This window comes from Trematomus bernacchii, unplaced genomic scaffold, assembly GCF_902827165.1.
Source record: "Trematomus bernacchii unplaced genomic scaffold, fTreBer1.1, whole genome shotgun sequence".
Lineage (NCBI taxonomy): Eukaryota > Metazoa > Chordata > Actinopteri > Perciformes > Nototheniidae > Trematomus > Trematomus bernacchii.
Genome location: NW_022987593.1, coordinates 10,464,875 through 10,486,462, shown reverse-complemented (window position 1 = coordinate 10,486,462; position 21,588 = coordinate 10,464,875). Strand labels below are relative to the sequence as shown.

The 21,588-nt window shown below is 40.0% G+C and overlaps 1 protein-coding gene across 2 annotated transcripts; it reads left to right on the top strand.

Moving 5' to 3' along the window:
- The first annotated feature begins 2,563 nt into the window (after positions 1-2,563).
- On the top strand, positions 2,564-21,586 carry arhgef38 (Rho guanine nucleotide exchange factor (GEF) 38). 2 transcript variants are annotated; one of them, XM_034130202.1, is made up of 14 exons: positions 2,564-2,917; positions 11,564-11,748; positions 13,495-13,612; positions 13,703-13,850; positions 13,965-13,982; positions 14,775-14,974; positions 15,137-15,270; positions 15,527-15,631; positions 15,705-15,824; positions 17,192-17,566; positions 17,652-17,789; positions 18,251-18,452; positions 19,740-20,023; positions 20,918-21,586. In XM_034130202.1, exons 1-14 carry the CDS (start codon positions 2,701-2,703, stop codon positions 21,098-21,100), a joined length of 2,427 nt encoding a protein of 808 aa, XP_033986093.1. In that variant the 5' UTR covers positions 2,564-2,700; the 3' UTR covers positions 21,101-21,586. The 2 variants fall into 2 exon arrangements, with proteins under 2 accessions (XP_033986093.1, XP_033986094.1); XM_034130203.1 differs by lacking the exons at positions 13,965-13,982; positions 14,775-14,974; positions 15,137-15,270; ... (5 more) ...; positions 19,740-20,023; positions 20,918-21,586 and having other exon boundaries at positions 13,703-13,854.
- Positions 21,587-21,588: the final 2 nt, after the last annotated feature.

Genomic DNA, 21,588 nt, shown 5'->3' with positions numbered 1-21,588 from the left:
GACGCAAATAAAATAGTTGACTGGACACATTATTAACCATCAGCACTATGTTAATTTCAAGGCAGAAGTGCAAAATTCCATTGATAATGATGTGTAATGACGTCTACATGTCCTACAAATTGTCAACTAGGTTACCTGTCAACTAAGTTACTACAGTTATTACAGTACTGGGTAACTCAGTTGACAGGTAACTTAGTTGACAATTTCCCTATTTTGACCCATCATTTCAATGGTAGGCCTTGCTTGGATGACCACATGTCATTTTCTTGAACAGGTTAACATCACATTTGAACATATAATTGAATTAAAATCATTAAACAATTGTAAACCATAACAATGTACGTAACATTGTTGATTGTCAATGAGTATATTAATTGACCATGTGCTATTATACATAAAATATTGTAAAAAATTAGAGGACAATCACCACAGTGTGTTCAAAATGTCTGCCAAAGAGGAACATGGCATCATGTGATGCTGGTGACATGGTATTGGGACAAACCATTTTTGAGTTAAAGGGGGGAGTTCTCTTAGTAACATAGTTGACAGAACTTTTGCGGACATTCATATATTAAGATATTTAAATTATTTAAAGGAGGAAATCAATTAAAAATATGTTATTATTCTTTAGTATTTAGACTTTTGAAATAAATGAATACTTTTTTTTATTTACTTTAATGGTTTTTATTCATTATTTTGAAACCAAGACACCCTCAACTGAAAAACGGACAGAGCAAAAATTGACAATTTAAGAACATCATGACACATTTCAAGCTAAATAAAGCATAGGATACACATAATGTTTGTGTGATATTATAACATGCTTTCCAATAATAGGCAAAATATGATATTTTTGAAGAAATACTTAGAATAATTATAATTATCATCAATGGACATCAATGGACATGGAATGTACCCTAAATTGTAGAATCACTCATGTATGTCAACCATTCTCTTCCTAAACATATACTTTTTTTGAATACTTTTGGACATTTTAAAGACCTATGAATAGAGAAAATTATCGTCAGGGTAATCCCTTAAAAACAAAAAGAGTAATTAATTGGATTCCTTGTTAGAAATATAACTTTATTCTGGGCGAAGAATACGCTTAATGACTATATTTGGACTGCCTGAAATTGTTCTTAACTGTGAGAAAGTTCTCTCTAGACTTCAGGTCTTGAAAAGCCACACCCTGAGTTATACGATGTCACATGAGCGGCTCCAGGGCTAAACAATTAATATCCTCATGCTGACAGCGCACTGGAGATAACATTGTTTACTCACTTTCTTTGTTTGCATAAAGTATGTGATTGTTCTGTAAGGTTTACCAACTTCCTGTGGTTACATAATACTGCTAACATTGACGTCTGCTTTGTTTGAAGAAAATTTACCTGTGCTTGTTTAACAGAGATTACAATGCAAATTTGTGAAGATTTTTCTTGAAAACAAATAGATGATGCAATGAGAATAATGTAAAAAAAAAACAACTGTCTTAAATTGATGACCAGCTGATATAGTTAATGTTTATCATTCCAGTTCAATGGAAGTTTAACAGGTGTATTATGAGCGCACTGCACAGAGATCTGAAAGCACAATGGGAGCACTCATTACCTGTAGTTCAATGAGGAGGAAATGCATCCATTCATTGTCTGGTGAGGAACGCAGTATCTGGTTGCTATGACCAGAAGTCATTGTGGCAGCATGTGTGTTGATGAATTACCTGTCCAACCAGATCTGAAGTTTAAAGAATATATTTTTGCAGATGGAAACACAAAACTTGAAAATGCCTTGTGTGTGATAATTAGCCAATGTGATTATCACTAACACTACACTTAAAGGGACTCTATTATGCTAATTTTCTGGTTGATATTTGTATTTTCTGCCTGTACTGTGACATGTCTCCATGCTTTAATGTTCAAAAAGCTCTTTTTATTTCTCTCATACTGCCTGTGCTGCAGCACCTCTTTTCACCCTTTGTCTAAAACCAGAGCCTAGTCTGCTCTGATTGGTTAACTTGAGTGTTACATACAGTAGTGATGTCATTATGTTAGGGAAGTAAACAACAAAAGGAGTCCAATGGAGGCATATCAAGTTCTCTGATAAGACACTTTTAAAATGTTACTTCTAGGCAGCTATAAACTGTGTGATTAGATTTTGTTGCATTCATATTATGGACATTTCCTACATTTAAAGAGTAGATTGTAGACATAAAAGTTTGACTCACTTGATGCACAATTGACTTGCACTTTGTGTAAATATAAAGCTTTCTTTACTGACAAGGGGGATTTACAGCATTGGGGCTATTTACATAAATACTTGTCGACAGTTAGCGCAGTGTTAGTGTCTCTGTGAGCTCCTACATGAATTCTTTTTTGTGAGGACATTTATTGATGCTTTAAATAAAAGCAGAACGATTACTTCTGCTGGGGGTTATTGCTCTGTCCTTAACTCTTTTCCTATATGTAATGATCTGAGGGTAGAAGCACAGCACAGCACAGCAGTAAGAGGTGTGGCCACACAGCCTTCCTGACAGGTACACATGGGGAGGAGCTGGGTCACCTGCAGAGCTGACAGTCAGTGCACACAGAGAGCACCTGTTGCACCTCCCAGGCTCGCTCTGCTTCTCTTCCCTCCTCCTGTCCCTCTCTCTTCCCCTACTTTTCTCCTTGGCTGCTCCGAAAGGCAGCTTACGGCCTCACCATGGATCCCAATGAGGCCGGCGGGGGTGAGAAGGAGAAGGACAAAGAGAAGGAGAAAGTGATAAAGAGGAGAAACCGGCCTGTGTTCCTGCGGTACCTGGAGAGGAGGAGGACGGACACTATTGTGGCTGAGGATTCGGCCAAAGGTGACTTCAACCTGGGGACGCTGGTGAGGAGGACCCAGTCTGACAAGACGGAGTACAGCGCTAAACTAAAAGGTACACCTGCTAATGACCTCCCGGGGGTCACAACTATAGCAACAGTCTATACACACGTGAGCCAACAATTAGTCTCTCAACTCCTTACATTGCAAACTTGTTGATAACATGCTGGTTGGGAGAACTTTTTAGACAAATATGTAGAAGGACTCTAAGAGCAACATCTATGGCTTAAGGGCAAACATTTAAAGATGTTAGATCTAGATTAGGATTTAATATCCTTGGGTGATGTTTGTATTCACAGCAAGAAAGTACACAGAAACATGTAAACGCTCAGCAACACATAGGGCAAAACAAAGATATAGACCGTAAACAAAAACTTTATGCAATTGCCAAAGCCCACAACAGTGTCAGTGAGGTGCATTAAGTATGCACTGCTCTATAGCTCTGGATACAGGGCACCTGTTGTGTTACTATGTGTTAGCCGGAGAGACTCCCACAGGGATGAAGCCACATATGCAAACTGTGCTCCAAACTCAGGCACAGAGGAGTGGCTTTAGAAGTGTTCCAGACCGGCTAGTAAACAAGAGAGTGACGTGGGAAGAAGGCTGTACAGATTATTTTCATCGTCAAATAAAGCGACAAGAGTATCATGGGACGTAGGGCGATGTCAGGCGATAGGGCTGTGTTTGCATTGAATATAAAATAACAGAGCTATATGCATTGTTTGACCAGGAAAGTAAAAACTCTGGTAAAGACAAATGGTATTATGCTGCCTCATCACAACTGCTGACACAGACTTTTCACACACACACACACGCACACGCACACGCACACGCACACGCACACGCACACGCACACGCACACGCACACGCACACACACACACACACACACACACACACACACACGTCCACATTTATAGAAAAACTGGCTTCACCTGTCCTTAGAGTGCTGTCAGTGACTGGGAATGCTGCCCTTCAGGCAACAGGACTGACATCACTGTGTCAGCAGGGGGTTACTATTAAAGATTACCACAAGTATGCAGGCTTTCCTGTGCCACTTGTTTCTGCATTTCCTTTTTCTTCTGAACAATGGCCATCACATGCCAGAAGGATAAGTGCCACCTTGTTTAAAATAGCAAAGGATAACCCACTTTTCACTTGAAGTTGAACTGATAAGATAGCTTTTACACACACCCTTTCCTTATCAGCAGCTGCTCTGTTTACTTGAAATAGAGACACTCTCTAATTCTTTGCACTGTTATTCTTGACCAGCCTGCATAATGACAGGCCGGATTGTCAAAAAACACACTGTGTTGTTTTCAGTAAACCATTCTCCCACCCTGTTTGACTTTAGCCCCGCACCTGACAGGCCGTATTACATATTTACAGTGGTATTACCATTGCAAATATTGACAGAACGATGACTTCACTGAAAGAGGAAACACGTGAGTTGCTGTAGTTCTCATCTGCTCGTCAGACAGGTTGTTCAAGCAACAGAACCATGGCAACGTGACATCAATACGTATAATAATTTACAGCGACTAAATATAATAGCCCTGGCAATGGTTTACCAGAACAAACGCACATAAAAGGACAGTAATAAATTACATATTCACTTGTATTCTTTGGCAGATCATGGATGGAGATCATTAATATGGGTTTATACTCTTTTGTGTGTGTGTGTGTGTGTGTGTGTGTGTGTGTGTGTGTGTGTGTGTGTGTGTGTGTGTGTGTGTGTGTGTGTGTGTGTGTGTGTGTGTGTGTGTGTGTGTGTGTGTGTGTGTGTGTGTGTGTGTGTGTGTGTGTGTGTGTGTGTGTAACCTTGACTTTCATTGGCATTCAATATTTTGTGGCATTATCTTTTCTTAATTAGACAAAATAAATGTTAACATACTTACAAGGATAGATGTCCTACTTTCTTTTTAGTGATAAATCATTCCAAGCGCTTAATATTTTCGAGACATTTCCAGGCTTTTTTTTTCTATTTCAGCATTCTTTATAAAAAATATATCGTCTCATTGATAAAAATCCCATTGTGCACTGCTGTGTGGTGAAAGTCAAACGTGTCATCTTTCCTGCTGGTGTCATGTGATACACCGTGCCTTGTACTCCGTCTGTCGGATCCCTTTCTATGGGCTGAGCAGTGAAAAGCCCTGTATCCACTTTCATGGGAACTCCTGTGCCGGCAACCATACCTCACCAAAGATAATGCCAGAAAAAACAACCAGTCAGCACAGTTTGAGATCTGCTGCTGAGTCTTCATAGGATATATAGTAACACATTTTAGGTTTTGTATCATTGAGAATGTGCAGGGGAATCCTTTCAAGGCTAGTTTTGAGTGGGAAAACTTTCACACAGAAGTGCTGCAACAATATGACACTTTTCTTATCAACACTTTGTACAGTGGCAGAAAAATTAGGTTAGGTTTAAGCTTAAACAATTGTATGAATAGAGTATGCTTTTGTCTAATGAGCCACCAGGATTCCTCTATCATTAAGGGGACCTTTTCTCACGGGTGGAGGTTTTCAGTGGTTGAAAAAACTGGGGTCACTTTTCACACTGAAAGCTCATAAAGACACATGACACTTAATGTGGACATATGACTTTGATACTTATTTTACATAACATTCCCACTAGTTTAACAATATCTGAGGTTCCTAAAGTGAAACATTTAATTCCACAGTTAAATATGGCTATATCTTTAACAGGGATTTATTCCAAAGCTTCATTTGACTCATACAACAGATGACCTTGACATTGACAAGTTAATAAATAACTACTAATGGGAAAGGTCTCAGACTGCACAGCTCTGTGTGTGTGTGTGTGTGTGTGTGTGTGTGTGTGTGTGTGTGTGTGTGTGTGTGTGTGTGTGTGTGTGTGTGTGTGTGTGTGTGTGTGTGTGTGTGTGTGTGTGTGGGTGTGTGGGGGTGTGTGGTGTATACACTGCCAAACATGTTTGTATACAGCTCCGGGAAAAGAGTCAACTTCAAATTGTTCTTAAATCTCAATCTCTACATGTATGGCAGCCATTCCATTAAAGTGTATGTTGAATTCCAACACAGAGAAATGTTGTCAGTAGTTTATAGAATAAAATAAAAAAGTTGTAATTTTACGTAAACACATACATTTAAATAGTAAAACCAGAGAAGTTGATAATGCTGCGGTGGTCTCTTAATTTTTTCCAGAGCTGTATGTTATAATTATAAAGCAGCATTCAGAATAAAGCTGTGGTCCTTTTTCTATTTTCAGCTGTTTTATTTTTGTCAACATTCATTAGTGGGCCGGATGTTAAAAGCTTTAACTGATACACTGTCCAAAAGGCAACCACATTCAAACAAGGAATTAAAAAGTGATCTGTATCAAGTGGTGGAGACGAAACACTTTATTAAAATGCATATTACCTTTTAGATTTTTGTAATGTTTTTCATTGAGAATTCCAGAGGTTATGATTCACCTCTGCAGGTGTTTTATTTCCTGTTTATCAGGGGAAAACAATGTAAGGTGTAGCTGTACGCAGTGTCCCAGACAGAATGTGATCAGATCGCTGCCAGAGTCAATCACGTGTGAACACAATCTGTACAGTGTTCGCATTCATCAGAAAGTTCTGCCCCACTGGCCAAAGACACACAAGCCATTATACTCAGCTTCAGCCACCAGTTACTCTACTTTCCCCCCCATTGAGACGGTGTTGTGTCATTCACAGCATTTGCATTCTACTTTCCTAAAACAACAAACATTACTGTAAATATGAAATGATATGGAAATATACACCGGGAAAATAACATGTTCCAACACCTGCCCTACTCCTTTTTATTGGACATGCAAGTCGCTCACTGGGTTATCATGCACAAAAAATGTTATCTGATCCCAGAATCACATTCATGAGAGCACACATTATTATGGGATGATGACATAAGGTATGACTGGTCTGATTGTTACACAGATAGCGAGCCCTTTTCTCGCTTTAATACGATGTCCATTAGCACTAGCTAAGCATTGGGACTTATTTCTGGGGTCCACACACTTACAATTAAACAAACCATCAGAACCAGAATCAGAAATACTTTAATAATCCCACGGGGAAATACATTTTTTGTGACAGTTGTTCCATTTTAGAATGAATAATATATAATAAAATAAAGAAATATAAACATAAGAAGTAAAAATATGGAATTACATTTAAAGTAAGATGTATAAACGTAAACAATTAAAGAAATATGTCCCGTAAAGATAAAATACAAATATCAGAATTCAAGTACCAGCACATTGACCAATGTTCTGGTACTTTGGGTGGGAGACATTGTCACAGATGATCCGTACCTTGGACAGCATCCTCCTATTATAAACACACTATTTCCACAAAAAACTAAACAAATTTGCTTATCTCCCCAAAAATTGAAATAAGAATAAAATGTTAATTCAATAATTAATGACATTTGCTCAAGAATTGATATCCAACTTACATTCATGATGTATGGTATTCTTTTGAAAATGGACGCTGTAATAAGGTCATGGTCATATTTTGTAAACCAAATGTAACTATTTACAGTAGAATTGCGTGCATGTTTACTGTATGCATAAAATGGGTAAGCTGAAGTGAGTGTAGTACATCTGTGTGAATGTGCATGCATGACGTACGTGTCAAACAGTGTGTGTTTGTGTGTGTGTCCTCACATATGTAGATGTGTGTTCCTCATCCCATGCCACTCCCAGTCTGAGCAGATGGAATGCCTGAGCACGACGGAGCATTACATCAGCGGCACGATTATTTCTGTAACCTGACACAAGCCTCTCCCTCTCTCTCTCTCTCTCTCTGTGCGCACACACACACACACACACACACACACACACACACACACACACACACACACACACACACACACACACACACACACACACACACACACACACACACACACACTCTCTCTCTCCCCCCGGAGAAGGAAGTGGTGTGTGTCGTTGATTAGGCAGTAAGGAAGCATCCCTCTTCCCTGAGCAGACAGACGCTCCTGCCTGCCATGCAAAGCACAGAGCAGCCACAGACTGATTAGACAGCGGAGCAATAAAAAAAGAGAAGTGAGCCTGACTGGCATGTTAAGTGAGGCCTTTTGGCGCTGGAGTCAAAATAATTATATCACCGTGAAATACTGATGGCTGCTCAGGCGTCAAGCGGATGCGTTAGAAGAGATGTACCGTTTTTCCCAAGCATGCACACAGCCCACAGGGGCGGGATGTTTACCAGCCATTTTTAGAAAATGCACACAGATGGCTTGAAATGTTGGCAAACACATATACATTTTGGGGGAAATTGCAGGTTTACAGCAAAATGTGCTCTTAAAAAGATCATTCGTTTTTGGATGCCTTTGAATGACCTCTATGACACATCGATAAAAAAAAATTCCATTTCCAAATGTTTCTTTCATCCTATCTTAATAATAATAATAATAATAATAATAATAATAATAACTTTATTTATACAGCACTTTTCAAACAAAGTCACAAAGTGCTTAACATGGATTAAGAGGCCGTTCAGGCATGCGGTCAAAATTCTCCAATTAAAACCTGTTTCACACCTTCCCCCCGGTACCGGGCGGATAAACGCGTCATTTGCAGGAAACAACGTCTAAGGAATCTTAATATTGAATAAAACTATGAATGTGTTATATCCATGTAACGGGAAGAAACTCAGCTAACTGATCTTTTTAATTTTTTTTTTCAAAAAAACCCCACAATGCTAGCACTCAGCCTCTGAATTAGCCTCGATCAAAAAAACGGGACCTACAAAGGCACATAAACTCACTCATAACTCCCTTATTACTTATCCTAGATGCACAGCCAACCACTCGTTTTTGGTGTCCTGGAGACACTGAATCTACCGGTGCCCACCTCAACACTCAGTGATAAACATTCGCGACGCTATCAACGAAAGCGTACATCATCACATGTGGAGCTAAGAAGCTAAACACGTAAATAGAGTGGCGAAGTCCCTCCCCTTCCGGTTGAGCCCCATGGGACCTTATTTCGGAAAAGTTATGCATTGAAGTCAATGGAGAGAGAAAGATTATCTTTCGATCCCGTTTGAATTGTGCCACGAATTACACATATGATGTTTGTCAATTTAAAAGATAATTTTGCAAGTCAAAAAAATTAAAATGTGTCGTAAAACTGTGAAGTAACACATTTGTTTGTGTGAAAGGCTCAATGAACTACATCTCTGGTCAACCACACACGTCACCAAGATGGCCGTCACTACTGTCTTGTCAACAAACGATTGACTATCACCACAATGAAACACGTCCTGAAGAATGTCATGCAAAGCCTGCCTTCCTTTGATTCTCTCTGAACTGCCTGGTCGTTTTAATGTTTAATGTCAACCATTTGTGCAGATAGCATGAAGTAGAAAAGATCGCCGATGCTAACGTTAGCGTTAGCATTTCTCCCCCGGAATTAAATGGTGTATTATAGAATGATCACACCGGTGACAGTACTATTCAAAGGGTTCACGAAATATGACTACTACTCTTACTGTTTAACATTTTGGGTTACTTAATGTTACTTCATGTTAAGGCTAATAAAAATGACAAGGCTGTAATGCTAACTAACGTGCTAGCTACTAGCTAGGTAGCTAACTTGATCAAGCCACTCCTGGTCGTTTCATCAGACGGGAAGCAAAAGAACGAGCAAGACCCATTGCTGGTATAATAACAACCTGGTACTAAGCACACAGGCATCTTGTTAAAGTTATCTTATCTTAGCCAGCGCCATATAGATAGATTATATCTATATTGCGCTGATCTTAGGTATCTGAATGGTGGAGGTAAACAATTGTGACATCACTTACGCGACTCTGGGATTTGTAGTCTTTCTAGTTACGTATTTTTCATAGTCTTATATTTCAACAGTTTTACGACAAACTGTGACTTTTTTGACATGGAAATGATTTTTTAAGATTGACAAACATCATATGTGTAATTCATGGCACAATTCAAACGGGATCGAAAGATAAGTTTTCTCTCCCCATTGACTTCAATGCATAACTTTTCCGGAATAAGGTCCCATACCCCGGAAGTAAGTGGGAGGGACTTCGCCACTCTATATGGCTTACCTTGGTCAAAAGTGGTCTTCAATGGCATTAAAACGATAAAAAAACGATGCTGCAGTTAATCCATAGGTTCATCCTATGTGTCTGTGCCTTCTTTGAAATTATTTCTGATAATCCATAAGCAATACAACTGCGTTTTAGTTTCCAAACTCCAGAAGGAGACATTCCTCCACTTTGGTTTCGTTTTCCACACGCGAAGCGCCCACATTATTTCTTTACAGCTTGTGTGGGTGTTGTCCTCCCCCTTCGATTCTATTGGCTCTAACGGTCACAAGGGTATGTCAACCAACCAAATCGAGCAAGGGGGGCCAGAGATAGGTCAAATCCACCCAAATGACCCCAGATGGCCCAGTTTTTGGCTAAATCTCTCTAAAAAGGTCAAATTTCACTTGTTTTGCATCAATCTTGATACAGGGTACTTATTATATGTTGTACTTTGGATTCCTAAAGCTTTTAGTCTACTAACCCATCATCCAAGGGTAGTTTTCACTATCTGTAAAAAATAATTTTTGGACGGACACTATAATTTACAGTTTTTTACTATGTAAAATCTGAATTTTCTTTAAAATAAAAAACATTTATATTGATTCTGACACTTCTACATCCAACTCACAGGTTTATCATTACTTTGAGAAAAAAGATTATTAATTTAACCCTTTTAGAAGGGAAGATATGGTCATTTGTTCTGGGAATGTCATTTTCGAGCCTGAGACCTGAAAAACAGGCTCAGAGTGGAACAGGATATACAGCGTTTCAACAATAGCAGCAGTAATACAAAAAAAGAAAGTAAAACAAATAGAACATGGATGTCGAGTAAAACAGAGTGGTGTCATCATTAGTTAAAAGCTTTAAAGGTCCCATATCATGCTTTTCTGGTTATTACCTGTCCCCTTGTGTGTTATGAAGCTTTTTATGCATGTAAACGGTGTGCAGAGTCAAAAACCCTCAAAGTACACCCTGTAGCGATTAAAACTCTAACACAGTCTAGCTGCCCCAGAACGCCTCGTTGGAGATTTCTCTTTTTCCATTGTTTACTTCTTGGGTATAGTGACGTATTTCGTTACGTTTGGACCAATCTGCGGACTTCCTCACACAGACACACTCGACGGGACGTTGCGAGGCTCGCTGCTGCGAGGAGCGGGACACTGTGAGCTGGCTCACTGGTGTGGGGTCGGCGAGACAGCGAGACACCGCGGAACTCAGCCTGGGAACACACACAAACTCCCAGCCAGGCTGCGGGTGTGTGTGTGTGTGTTTCGCGCTGGGTTTCGCTGTGTCTCGCTGTCTCGCAGACGGCCACTGGGCTCACAGGGAGGGGGGGGGCAGGAGCTCCAACAAGCCGTTTAGGACAGAGAGTGAATACACATACTGTACAGAGATGCTGTATGAGAAACCAATGTGAGTTTGGAAAATTGCACAATATAAATGTATTTTAGTATACCTCAACAATGGAATTATGATCAGTAGAAATGGCCATGACATGGGACCTTTAATGAAAAGGTGAGTTTTAGGAAGTGATTTCTTCATTTTGCTGGCCTCTACTGACCACGTAAGAACACTTGTTTATTTTATACTTATTATATAATGTCCTCTTTTCTCAGAGAAAATGACACCCCACGACCTGTCGACGCCCCCCTCTCCAGCTCTGGACCCGGAGGAGGTGCGTTTGAGGAAGATGAGCCGCAGGGCGAAGGTCATTCAGGAGCTGGTGCAGACTGAGAAGGACTACCTCACAGACCTGGAGCTGTGCATCAGAGAGGTGGTCCAGCCTCTACGTAACATGCAGGTAGATGATCGGTAGATTTTAGTATACGCCAATGAATACACTGGCCTAATGTGGTATTAACTCCACTAACCTCTACACAAAAGCAAAGAGAAGATCATTTTAAACAATGATTTCTTTAAAAAATGTAATCTGTAAGATCCAATGTTAATACTGAACTAGCTGCCTGAGGGAAAAAAGTTAATGTTTATCAGTGTTGCCTTTTTGGTTCTTTTTGACCAACTTCACAATATGATATATATATATATAATATGACACTGGCTCTGACCTTATTTTTAGCATTTCATTTCATTTAATCGTTTATTTGAACCGGGACAGTGCACATCGATGAACACTTTAAAACAAAACAATCCTTACAAGCATAAATGAGCCGGATTTTAGCTTTAAGCTAATTTCCATCTGCAGTCCCGTCACATACAACATACAAGAACATGACATTTATATACATAGCAAAAATAAATACATGACATGCAGGAAGCATACAAGCATTTACCACATGGCAGTACAATGTAGCAGCTACGACATATAAAGTGCAAGATAAGATAAAAGTGCTACCTAAAGTGCAAGAGGAGATACCCCTGTGTTAAAGTGCATTTAGCGGTGATTGCACGTCTGTTTGTTTCTCAACCATTCTCTGAGTTGACCTTTGAAGCTATTGAGAGTGGGACAATCCCGTATCTCAGTTGGGAGGCTATTCCACAATGAGCTGCCTTTAATGGAGAGGACATTTTGTCCAAAAGTGGTCCGTCTACGGTGGACTTCACAGTCTCCTCTGGTTTCTGACCCAGTGCATTAACACAAAGCATAACAATTACTGATTCAGACACTAAGATCATGAAAATCAATTAAAACTCTGAAATATATGATGGTATAATTAACATTGATTAAAGAGGACCTATCATGCAAAATGCACTTTTGTACGTCTTTTATACATGAATATGTGTCCCCGGTGTTCCAGGGAACTCACCAAGTGTCAGAAAACACAACCCTCTCTATTTTCCTCCATACCCAAATCTCTAAAAAAGGGGCTGCAACGGATCTGATAAAAACTGATCCAGATTTGAACACTGTCCTGACGTCAGGACAGTGGCGCTACGGCTATTGGGTCAACTCCACCAATCAGGAGGAGACAGAGACGGACATTGCCGTTCGAAAGCGCTGGAGACGCTGTAGTACATATGCCAGGCCTGTAGGTGGTGCTGTTCTCACAGAATCTGCCCTTACAAACACAGAGCTAAAAAATGTCAAATTGAGCAAAATGAGGCATGGCTAAAATGCATGATCTGTTTGGTATTTTGAAAAAAAAAAAGTATAAATATGCCTTATATAGGTATGGTCCTACACTATATTATTCAAATATAGCATGATAGGTCCACTTTAAATATTCAAAGAAAAAGGGTGGCCAACAGGATAATTATGTTATTGATAAATGGCAACTGACAGTGATTCAGGTCTCCTCATATGCACAGAAAGTGTACTTATATATATATATTTTTTTATTTGCACGTTGTTGGCATATACAGTATGTTTTGCATTATGCTGTTGTGCCACATGTATTGTTGACATTTATGTTTAGTGTTGATTTCTGTTTTGTTCTGTTATAACGTCTTGTGCGGAATGCTTTGGCAATACTATGTTTAAAATGTGGTCATGCCAAAAAGCCCCTTTGTATTGTATTGTATTGTACTTATAGCTAATTCTAATTTAGTTTAATTTGCACTGAGTTTTTATTTCCTTATCCTCTGTCAGGTTGTGGATGTAGACCGGCTGTTCACCAACACGGAGACGGTGTGTGAAGTATCTGCAGCTCTTCTTCACAGACTGCACAAGGCCATCGCTGACCCTGATCCCGAGGCGGTCGTCATAGGTAAGGCCATTTCTAACAAGATTTTATTATTTGTTGACTTTCACTGCTCTGGTTGATATTAACAATCTAATATCCCACTTTTAATTGTAGGGGAAATATTCATCCAGGCAAAGGCAGCTTTAGAAGATGTGTATAAGATTTACTGTTACCATCATGATGATGCTAACATGTCCCTCAAATCCTATGAAGAAAATGAAGAAATTAAGAAACATTTCACCACATGTGTATTAGCTCTGAAGTAAGTCACTACTTGTACTGTATATACTTTCAAAAATATGTATTACTTTTCTCATATTTGAAATATTATTAGTATAATCATGTTGGTGACTGTTTTTTTGCTTTGTAATTGCAGGAAAATCTACGACCAAGAGTAAGTACTTCTTTATAATGTTGTCACTTAAAATATAACGAACTGCATAAGAAACAGACAGCTTTTCAACTTTGTATAACCTGTCATGTCCAAGTGGTGTAATTGTGGTTGTCGCTGTCACAAAGACAATCTGATGGCTAGGGTTACGCTTAGGGTTAGGGTTAGGGTTAGGAGGAAACACTGTATTTGTTTCTAAACAAACTGCAAACACAGATATAGATAAGATATTTTCTTTTGTGTGGTTAGCATCAAAGCTACAGCTAGCTGCCTGTCTTCTGTTTTATTCCACTCCCTCTTGGCCTAATCGTCCACAGGGCTCTTTAGCCGGGTAGAGTTTCCACAGTGAACAATACTTTGGTTGTTCTGCTACCTTGGGATAGCGACTGTAGCTATTTTATCATGGTTCAAAATGCCCTCTGGTAGGCAGTCATGCAGTGTATATCATGTGTAGGGCCTTTATAGTGAAAGGTAAGGCCGACAGAGTTGCATTGTAAAAATAAGATTTATAGGGAACCGATTGTAATGCCGATGATGTCATTATTCGACAGCTGTAACCTTGTGCAATTAACGTTTACTTCACATTCATAATTAAAGCAAATGTTATCTATTGTAACTAATACATATGTTGTCATACAGTATGTTGACTGAATAATTTGTTGACTTGACAGTTGTTTTTGTCGTGATTCAGCCTATTGTTTAATTTTCTGAATCTCTGTCAAGAAAAAAGTAAAGCCAATACATTTTAAGTCATGGAAAAATAAATGTTGACTTTATACCGTAATCTTTTTGCAGAGGGAAACCCAACCTGCTGAACATGGGTTCACTGCTCATCAAGCCGGTGCAGAGGATCATGAAGTACCCTCTGCTGCTCGGGGAGCTGTGGCACGCCACGCCTCAGGACCACCCGGACCATCAGCCCCTGCAGGAGGCCTACACCGCTGCTAAGATCATCAACGTGAACATAAATGAGTTCAAGAGGCGCAAAGATATCGGTGAGATGTCATTAGGGTGCTGATCATTGACGTCTATTTATATAATAGTGTGATTTTGCTTCATGTGAGCTCAAATCAGGTCTATGACAAAGCTTTTCAGATGTAGGGCTGGCCTTACACATGCAATGTTGGTTGTCTGAAACTCTTTCTGTTCATTCTCAGTTATGAAGTATAAGAGGTTGGATGATGAAGGCACACTGAGGGGGAAACTGAACAAGTTCAACATCCACTCTATCCGGAAGAAAGGCGACAGGTTTGCAGGCTATCTCAAGATCCTCACTGGAGTAGAGCCACAGGTAAAATACTGTTGTTCCCTCCTCACTCACTTCACCACATTTAGTACATGTAAGAAAAGTCATGAGGCTTGTTAACTTAACACTTTGCATGAATATATTCTGTGGCCTAAAGGTAAATTATTTATACGCACATTGCTGCTTTTATGAAGTTGTAAGTAGTCTCGCAAGTAGAAACTCAAGATGTAGCATAATGCAAAGGCATATTTGGTATTTATCAACTTTTTAGTCAAGCTCATTTACTCTACTGTCTGTATAGGTGAGAGATGAAGTATTTGACCGAGAGGAGAAGCTGTTCAGGAGTCTGGAGAAGGCTGTGAGGCAGCTGGCCAAGAATGTCCAATTTTACCTGCTGCACATTCAGGTAAGTACAGATATTAGCATCTCTGACCACAAAGAGTGTGTTCTTCTAAAAGTTTCTGATGTGTGTTCTGCAGGAGATGGTATCTGTTGCTGTTCAGAAAGTCCAGGACATGGAGGACATGATTAAGGATCCAAACAAAAATGACATAAACGGCTCATTGCACCATAATGGAAATGACCCTTATAAGCACTTTGTAAGTTTGGCTGTTTTCTGTTCTTCACAACAGTGTCTCATTCAGGGTATAGTTAGCCTTCAAATACAGCTCATCTCTTTCATTTCTCAAAAATCCTGGTCTTGTCTGTCCATGCTTTGCTGTCCTGTTTCCTTCATGACCTCTCATTCACCTTCCAACTGTGAGTCACCTGTCCATTTTATTAATCCCCTTCTTCTCTGCCTCTAACCTTTCTACTCGGTCCCTTTATACATTTGCTACCTCCTCTTTCCTACACTCTTTTATCTGTGTATTGCATTGTCACCAGTTCTGGAATAACTATACTTTTGAACACAATTATTTGTGGCAGCTATTTGCTTTCACAAGATTTCCAAAATAAGTGTAGACACAAAGACATGTGTACTCCACGAAGAAAAACGACAGACATATCTCGTATGAAAATGGGTCCATTGTGTCAGCTGTAATGAAAACACCACAGCTGTAATGTGATAGATGCTGGAAGGGGACAGAACATTTTCACCAAAGAAACTGTTATTTTTACTTGACGTCTAGTACTACCCATTACATGCTGCGCACTATGATAGATGAAGTATGCTTAAGTCTCACAGTAAGCTGAATAACATCAACTCCTCTGGTTTGTGTGTATGCAAATCTAGCATCTCCAGTGTTATGTATTCCAGGTTAATGTAAAGCATACGTTACTGTTTCCCATCAGAGAAACTACTTGGCAATTAGAGGTGCTGCCGCATTCTAAAAACAATACATTTATTACAAACATCATATAAAAAGACACAGAAGTAGGGCTGTGCAATTAATCGTATTTTAATCGCAATTACGATTTTGGCCTGCCACAATTACGAAAACAACATAATCGAAAAAAACGATTATTTTGCTTTGCTAGGTTGTGACAGTGCACTGCAACATATTTGATCAAATGTATTTGTATTTATCATATTTATATATGTTTAGTAGCTTGTTGAAGTGCGCTCCAAAATATTTGTTGATTTTGTTTATTGGTATTTATTATTTTGATATTATTTATTTAAACGTAGATATAAATGTATCATTTATTTTTGTATTGGTTTTTCAGTTGAATTATACGCTCAGGGAAATCAACAGTTAAAAAGATACTGTTCAAATCATTATTTGTATTTAAAAGTTCAATAAATGGATGTTTTCAAAGTCATGAATAATCGTATTTAATAATCGTGATATAAATTATTCACCAAAATAATCGTGATTATGATTTTTGCCATAATCGCACAGCCCTACACAGAAGTACACTGAAAGTACATTTTAACATGTACAGAATGCATACTATGTAATGAAAGAACTTGTACTTGGTGTCTTTATTCATCTTCTGCTGCCTTTTCGACGTCTTCCCGCAGAAAGACAGTATGGAGCGCTCGGTCCTCGCCCCCCTCTCCTCCCTGCAGGGCATGTTCACAGCCCCACAGAAGCTCATCCAGAAGCGCTATGACAAATTACTGGATTACTGCAGCCGCCTGGAGCGCTCTTCCTCCTTTTCATCCTCATCCTCGTCGTCCCCTACTTCTTCCACTACTTCACTGGCGTCAGAAGACCCGCCCGGTCCCGCCAAAAGGGACTATGAAGCCATCAATGCTCTGCTAGTGGAGGAGTTGGAGAGGTTCAACAAGGCAGCCTATCACATCCTGACCAACTGTGTGCTGCACATAGTGACCCTGCTCAGAGGGCTGATGGATAAAATACTACTTCGTGCCCCGTCCATACAGCAGCTACCGGTGAGGGTCCCACGTATAAATCACATTCAGGTATTATCAAATTGTCTGTTTTATATTGAAGCTAAAATGTGTTTGTCGTTTGAAGGCGCCATTGTCAAACATTACTGAGGTTCAGAACAGCATCATGGATGAGCTGAACAATCTGACTTTTGTCAATGATAACGCTCAGAAGTTGATGGAGCGAAAAGTCAGCTTTGAGAGACAACGAGACAAGAAAATAACGGTGAGAAAGTTAAAATAATAAAGACTCAACTTTACAAAGCCTAAACTCTGTATTTTTAAGATTCGTGGTTAGTAAACTGATCTGTAAATGTCTCATTGATTGCATGTTAAAACTTTGAATATAATTCTCTTTTTGACCAATTACAAGCCAAGAATGAGCAGCTATAAGTATTATCAAACACAAAAAAGGAAAGAGCTCCAGGCTGTGATTAACTGGGGAACTTGGCAATCCAAAGTCATCATCAATCCCCTGACACTTAAATGTCCACATGTGTAGGTGTACACACACATATATATAGACACATATGAGAATGTGCTTGTGCTCGGACATGAAAGTGGCTGTATTTGAATCTCCTACCCCCGGGTGCCTATTACCTCGGCTCACACACAGATAACCAACAACATTCCTACATGTGCCCACACACCGGGCCAACTTCAAATAATTACACTCTTTGTATCCAGGTGCCGGAGGTGCAGCATCAAAACGAGGAACAGCGAGGCTGGCTGCTGGCAGAATATCCAACGAGCCATCTGTACCTGCTGAAGAGGAAGTGTAATGGCTGCCAGGAGCAGGACCTCAGCCTGCTGGAGGGGGAGCTGGTGGCCCTGCTGGAGGACACGGACCCTCTGGGCAGCAGCAGCCGCTGGCTGGTTCACACTGGAGGCAAGTATCTGTAGGGGGGGGGTGTGTGTGTGTGTGTGTGTGTGTGTGTGTGTGTGTGTGTGTGTGTGTGTGTGTGTGTGTGTGTGTGTGTGTGTGTGTGTGTGTGTGTGTGTGTGTGTGTGTGTGTGTGTGTGTGTGTGTGTGTGTGTGTGTGTGTGTGTGTGTGTGTGTGTGTGTGTGTGTGTGTGTGTGTGTGTGTGTGTGTGTGTGTGTGTGTGCGCAAGAGGACAAAGACCCGCGGGGCAGCAGTAGCTCTTAACACATTAAGTTAGTAAGACACACACTGTAATTGAAGTTATAGAGGTATGGTAGGTCTCCTTTAATACATATTCCTCTGTGAATACACCTGCATCTATGGCTGTGTACACACACCAAACTTTACTTTCGGAAAGTGACAAGTCAGCACACAAGAATCAGTCCCAGGAGCCCCGGGGTGTCAGTGTTGCCTCTCCGCCTGCCTCTGGAGATGGTTGCCTCACAACAGGCCCTTCTCCATAGCTTGTCTCCATCTTCTCTTTACGAGAGGCACATGAGATCCCGATGTCTTGTTTGGAACAAACCACTGCACGTTGGAAGCAGTGTTACCTAGAGTACAAAGCCTCTCCCGATGGGAATTCGGAAACAAGGACGGAGAGATGACGCCTGCGCGCCTCTGTACTCGGCAATAACAAGTTCTTTTTTATGAGCTCTAGAAAAAAAGAGTGTGTGCATGTTCTTTCAGACAAACTACATTCTTCACACACTTGTCCTGTCCTCTGGGATTACTAGCATTCCCAGGAAGCTGTTATTGTTCAGCCATCTGTTCTGATATCAACACTATAAATATTCTTGCCTTACATTTACACATTATTCAGTTCACTCACATGGATTCAACGTTGTGTAGATTATGCTTACAGTCTTAATGTAAGACCCGTACATTAAACACACATTTATCCTCCTGAGATGGTGCAAATTAATTTTTCTCAAGCAGCTTTTTTAAATACCAACGTAAAATGTCTTATCGGTTACATTTGTTCTGTAATTGCCTTACTGTTTGTCATTCAAAGGCTGGTTTTACCCAAATTACAAAATGACTGGGGGCAAGTTTTGTTGTTAGCTGTCTGGATTCAGTTTCAACAATACATTAACCACATAAACTTTACCCAGGACTGGAGAACGTTCTGAAAAGAGATGCTGTGATGATCTTTCAGTGGATTATGTGTCTCAAGGAGGATATGCATATCTCAAAATATGAACAATTAGCTGAACCAACCCTTTAATTGAACTGTCTCTTTGTGTCACTGATAGGTTCACAGGGCTACGTGTACTCCACCTTCCTGAAGCAGTACAACCCTCTGAGGGATTCCCAGAGGAAAAGCAAGATGGCCAAAGAGCAGCAGCAGCAGCAGCCGGCGGCCATGGTGGACGAGGACTTTGACGACATCAGCCTCTTCGTGTCGGGCAGCGGCAGCAGCAGCCTGCGCAGCTTCAACCTGAACACCACCGACAGCGGCTCCACCCTCTCCGGGTTACAGGGGGAGTCAGAGAGTCCCGAGGACCTGGAGGACACCTCGGACGCAGAGGCTCAGCAGGTGTGTGGGGTAGCATGAGTGTGTCTTTCATTTTCAGTTATTGCAGTGCTTAGAACTAAAGAAATTGAAATAAAAAGTCTTATTTCTGCTCATTTTGGCTTCTCATATTGAGAACAGATGAGTTCAGGTATCTCAATTCATCAACAGTTGCATACAAACCACATACCTCAAGCCCATGTGCATAAATGTGCAACAAGTTTGAAATAAACTAAAAGTATGAAGGAAAATAAGGGACACAACTAAAAATACTTTAACCCCCACACAACATTGACCTCATTATAATAATAAAAATAACAGCTCAGCAAGCCAAGTAACTTTAACTGCCTATAAGTGTCTCCTTATATATGAGACTCCACCTGTAAAAAATAAGGGTTATTCTTTCAAGTGGCCATTAAACTGAGGTGAGCAGTTACAGGCTGGAGGAGCAGGGGCTCACTGTCTGCCCACTTGATAGCTTTACAGTGGCTGTCCAGCTCACATTGATTTTTAATTGAGCATTAAATGATGACAGCACTGTCACCCTGGCTTCAAAACTAAGGCTTGTGGTCAAGTCTTCATCAGCTATGACTCTCTAATATGACTCCAATCTTCATAACATGACAGTTATTGGTTTTGAAATGTAAAATGTTGACAAGGGTCAGTAGACTAGCTTGTAACCAATACACATTAAGACTGGTGGTAACAAAATACACATGTGGAAAAGCTGATAAACAGTGCCACCTTCTGGATTTAAAGGTGGATACACTTCATGTATTCTTTAATGACATCATTGCACATAAAGATTTACTACAGTTTAATTTGTGTATAGAAAAAAACAACTATTGCTGTCACATTTTTCAAACAGTATAAACGTTTTTTCCCCAGACTTCATCTAATTCATGTGTTTTCCCACAGTTCTATGCTGTGTATGCGTTTCAGGCGCGCTGTGACCAGGAGCTGACCCTGCAGGAGTACCAGCACGTCCGCATCCTGAAGTTCTCAGACCTGGGAGGCAATAAAGACTGGTGGTTAGCTGAGGCTAACGGACAGAAAGGATACGTCCCTGCTAACTACCTTGGCAGGATGTCCTATGCATAAGAAGGAAAACAATCCATGAAGAAAACCAAACCAAAAACCAACCTGTGGCAATTAAAACAAACATGTTTACAGTTTAAAGAAATAATGAAATAGCTGTAAAACATGTTGCATTACTGCTTTGCAAGAGTCAAATTAGCCCTAGGTATCTATGTCTCATACCAACAGTGTTGATGTTTAGCCTTGAGAAGCTCATATGAGCTCAGCAATAGGACTTGACCTATAATCTGTGATGAATATAAATAATGGTAGGAGAACACAAGGCACTGTGCCGAGCACTTTTTCTACTTCAGTGTTGTAGAGTTTATATCAAAATGAAGTGATTTATACATGAAGTTAATTTTAAATGTGAATTGATTTACAGATGAAGTAAATGTTATATGTGAAATGAAGTATATATATATATTTAATGTGAATGTAAAATGAAGAAATCTATCGTCATGGTTTATATTTTAACAATTGTCTGGAATAAATATGATCTGTTCTCCACT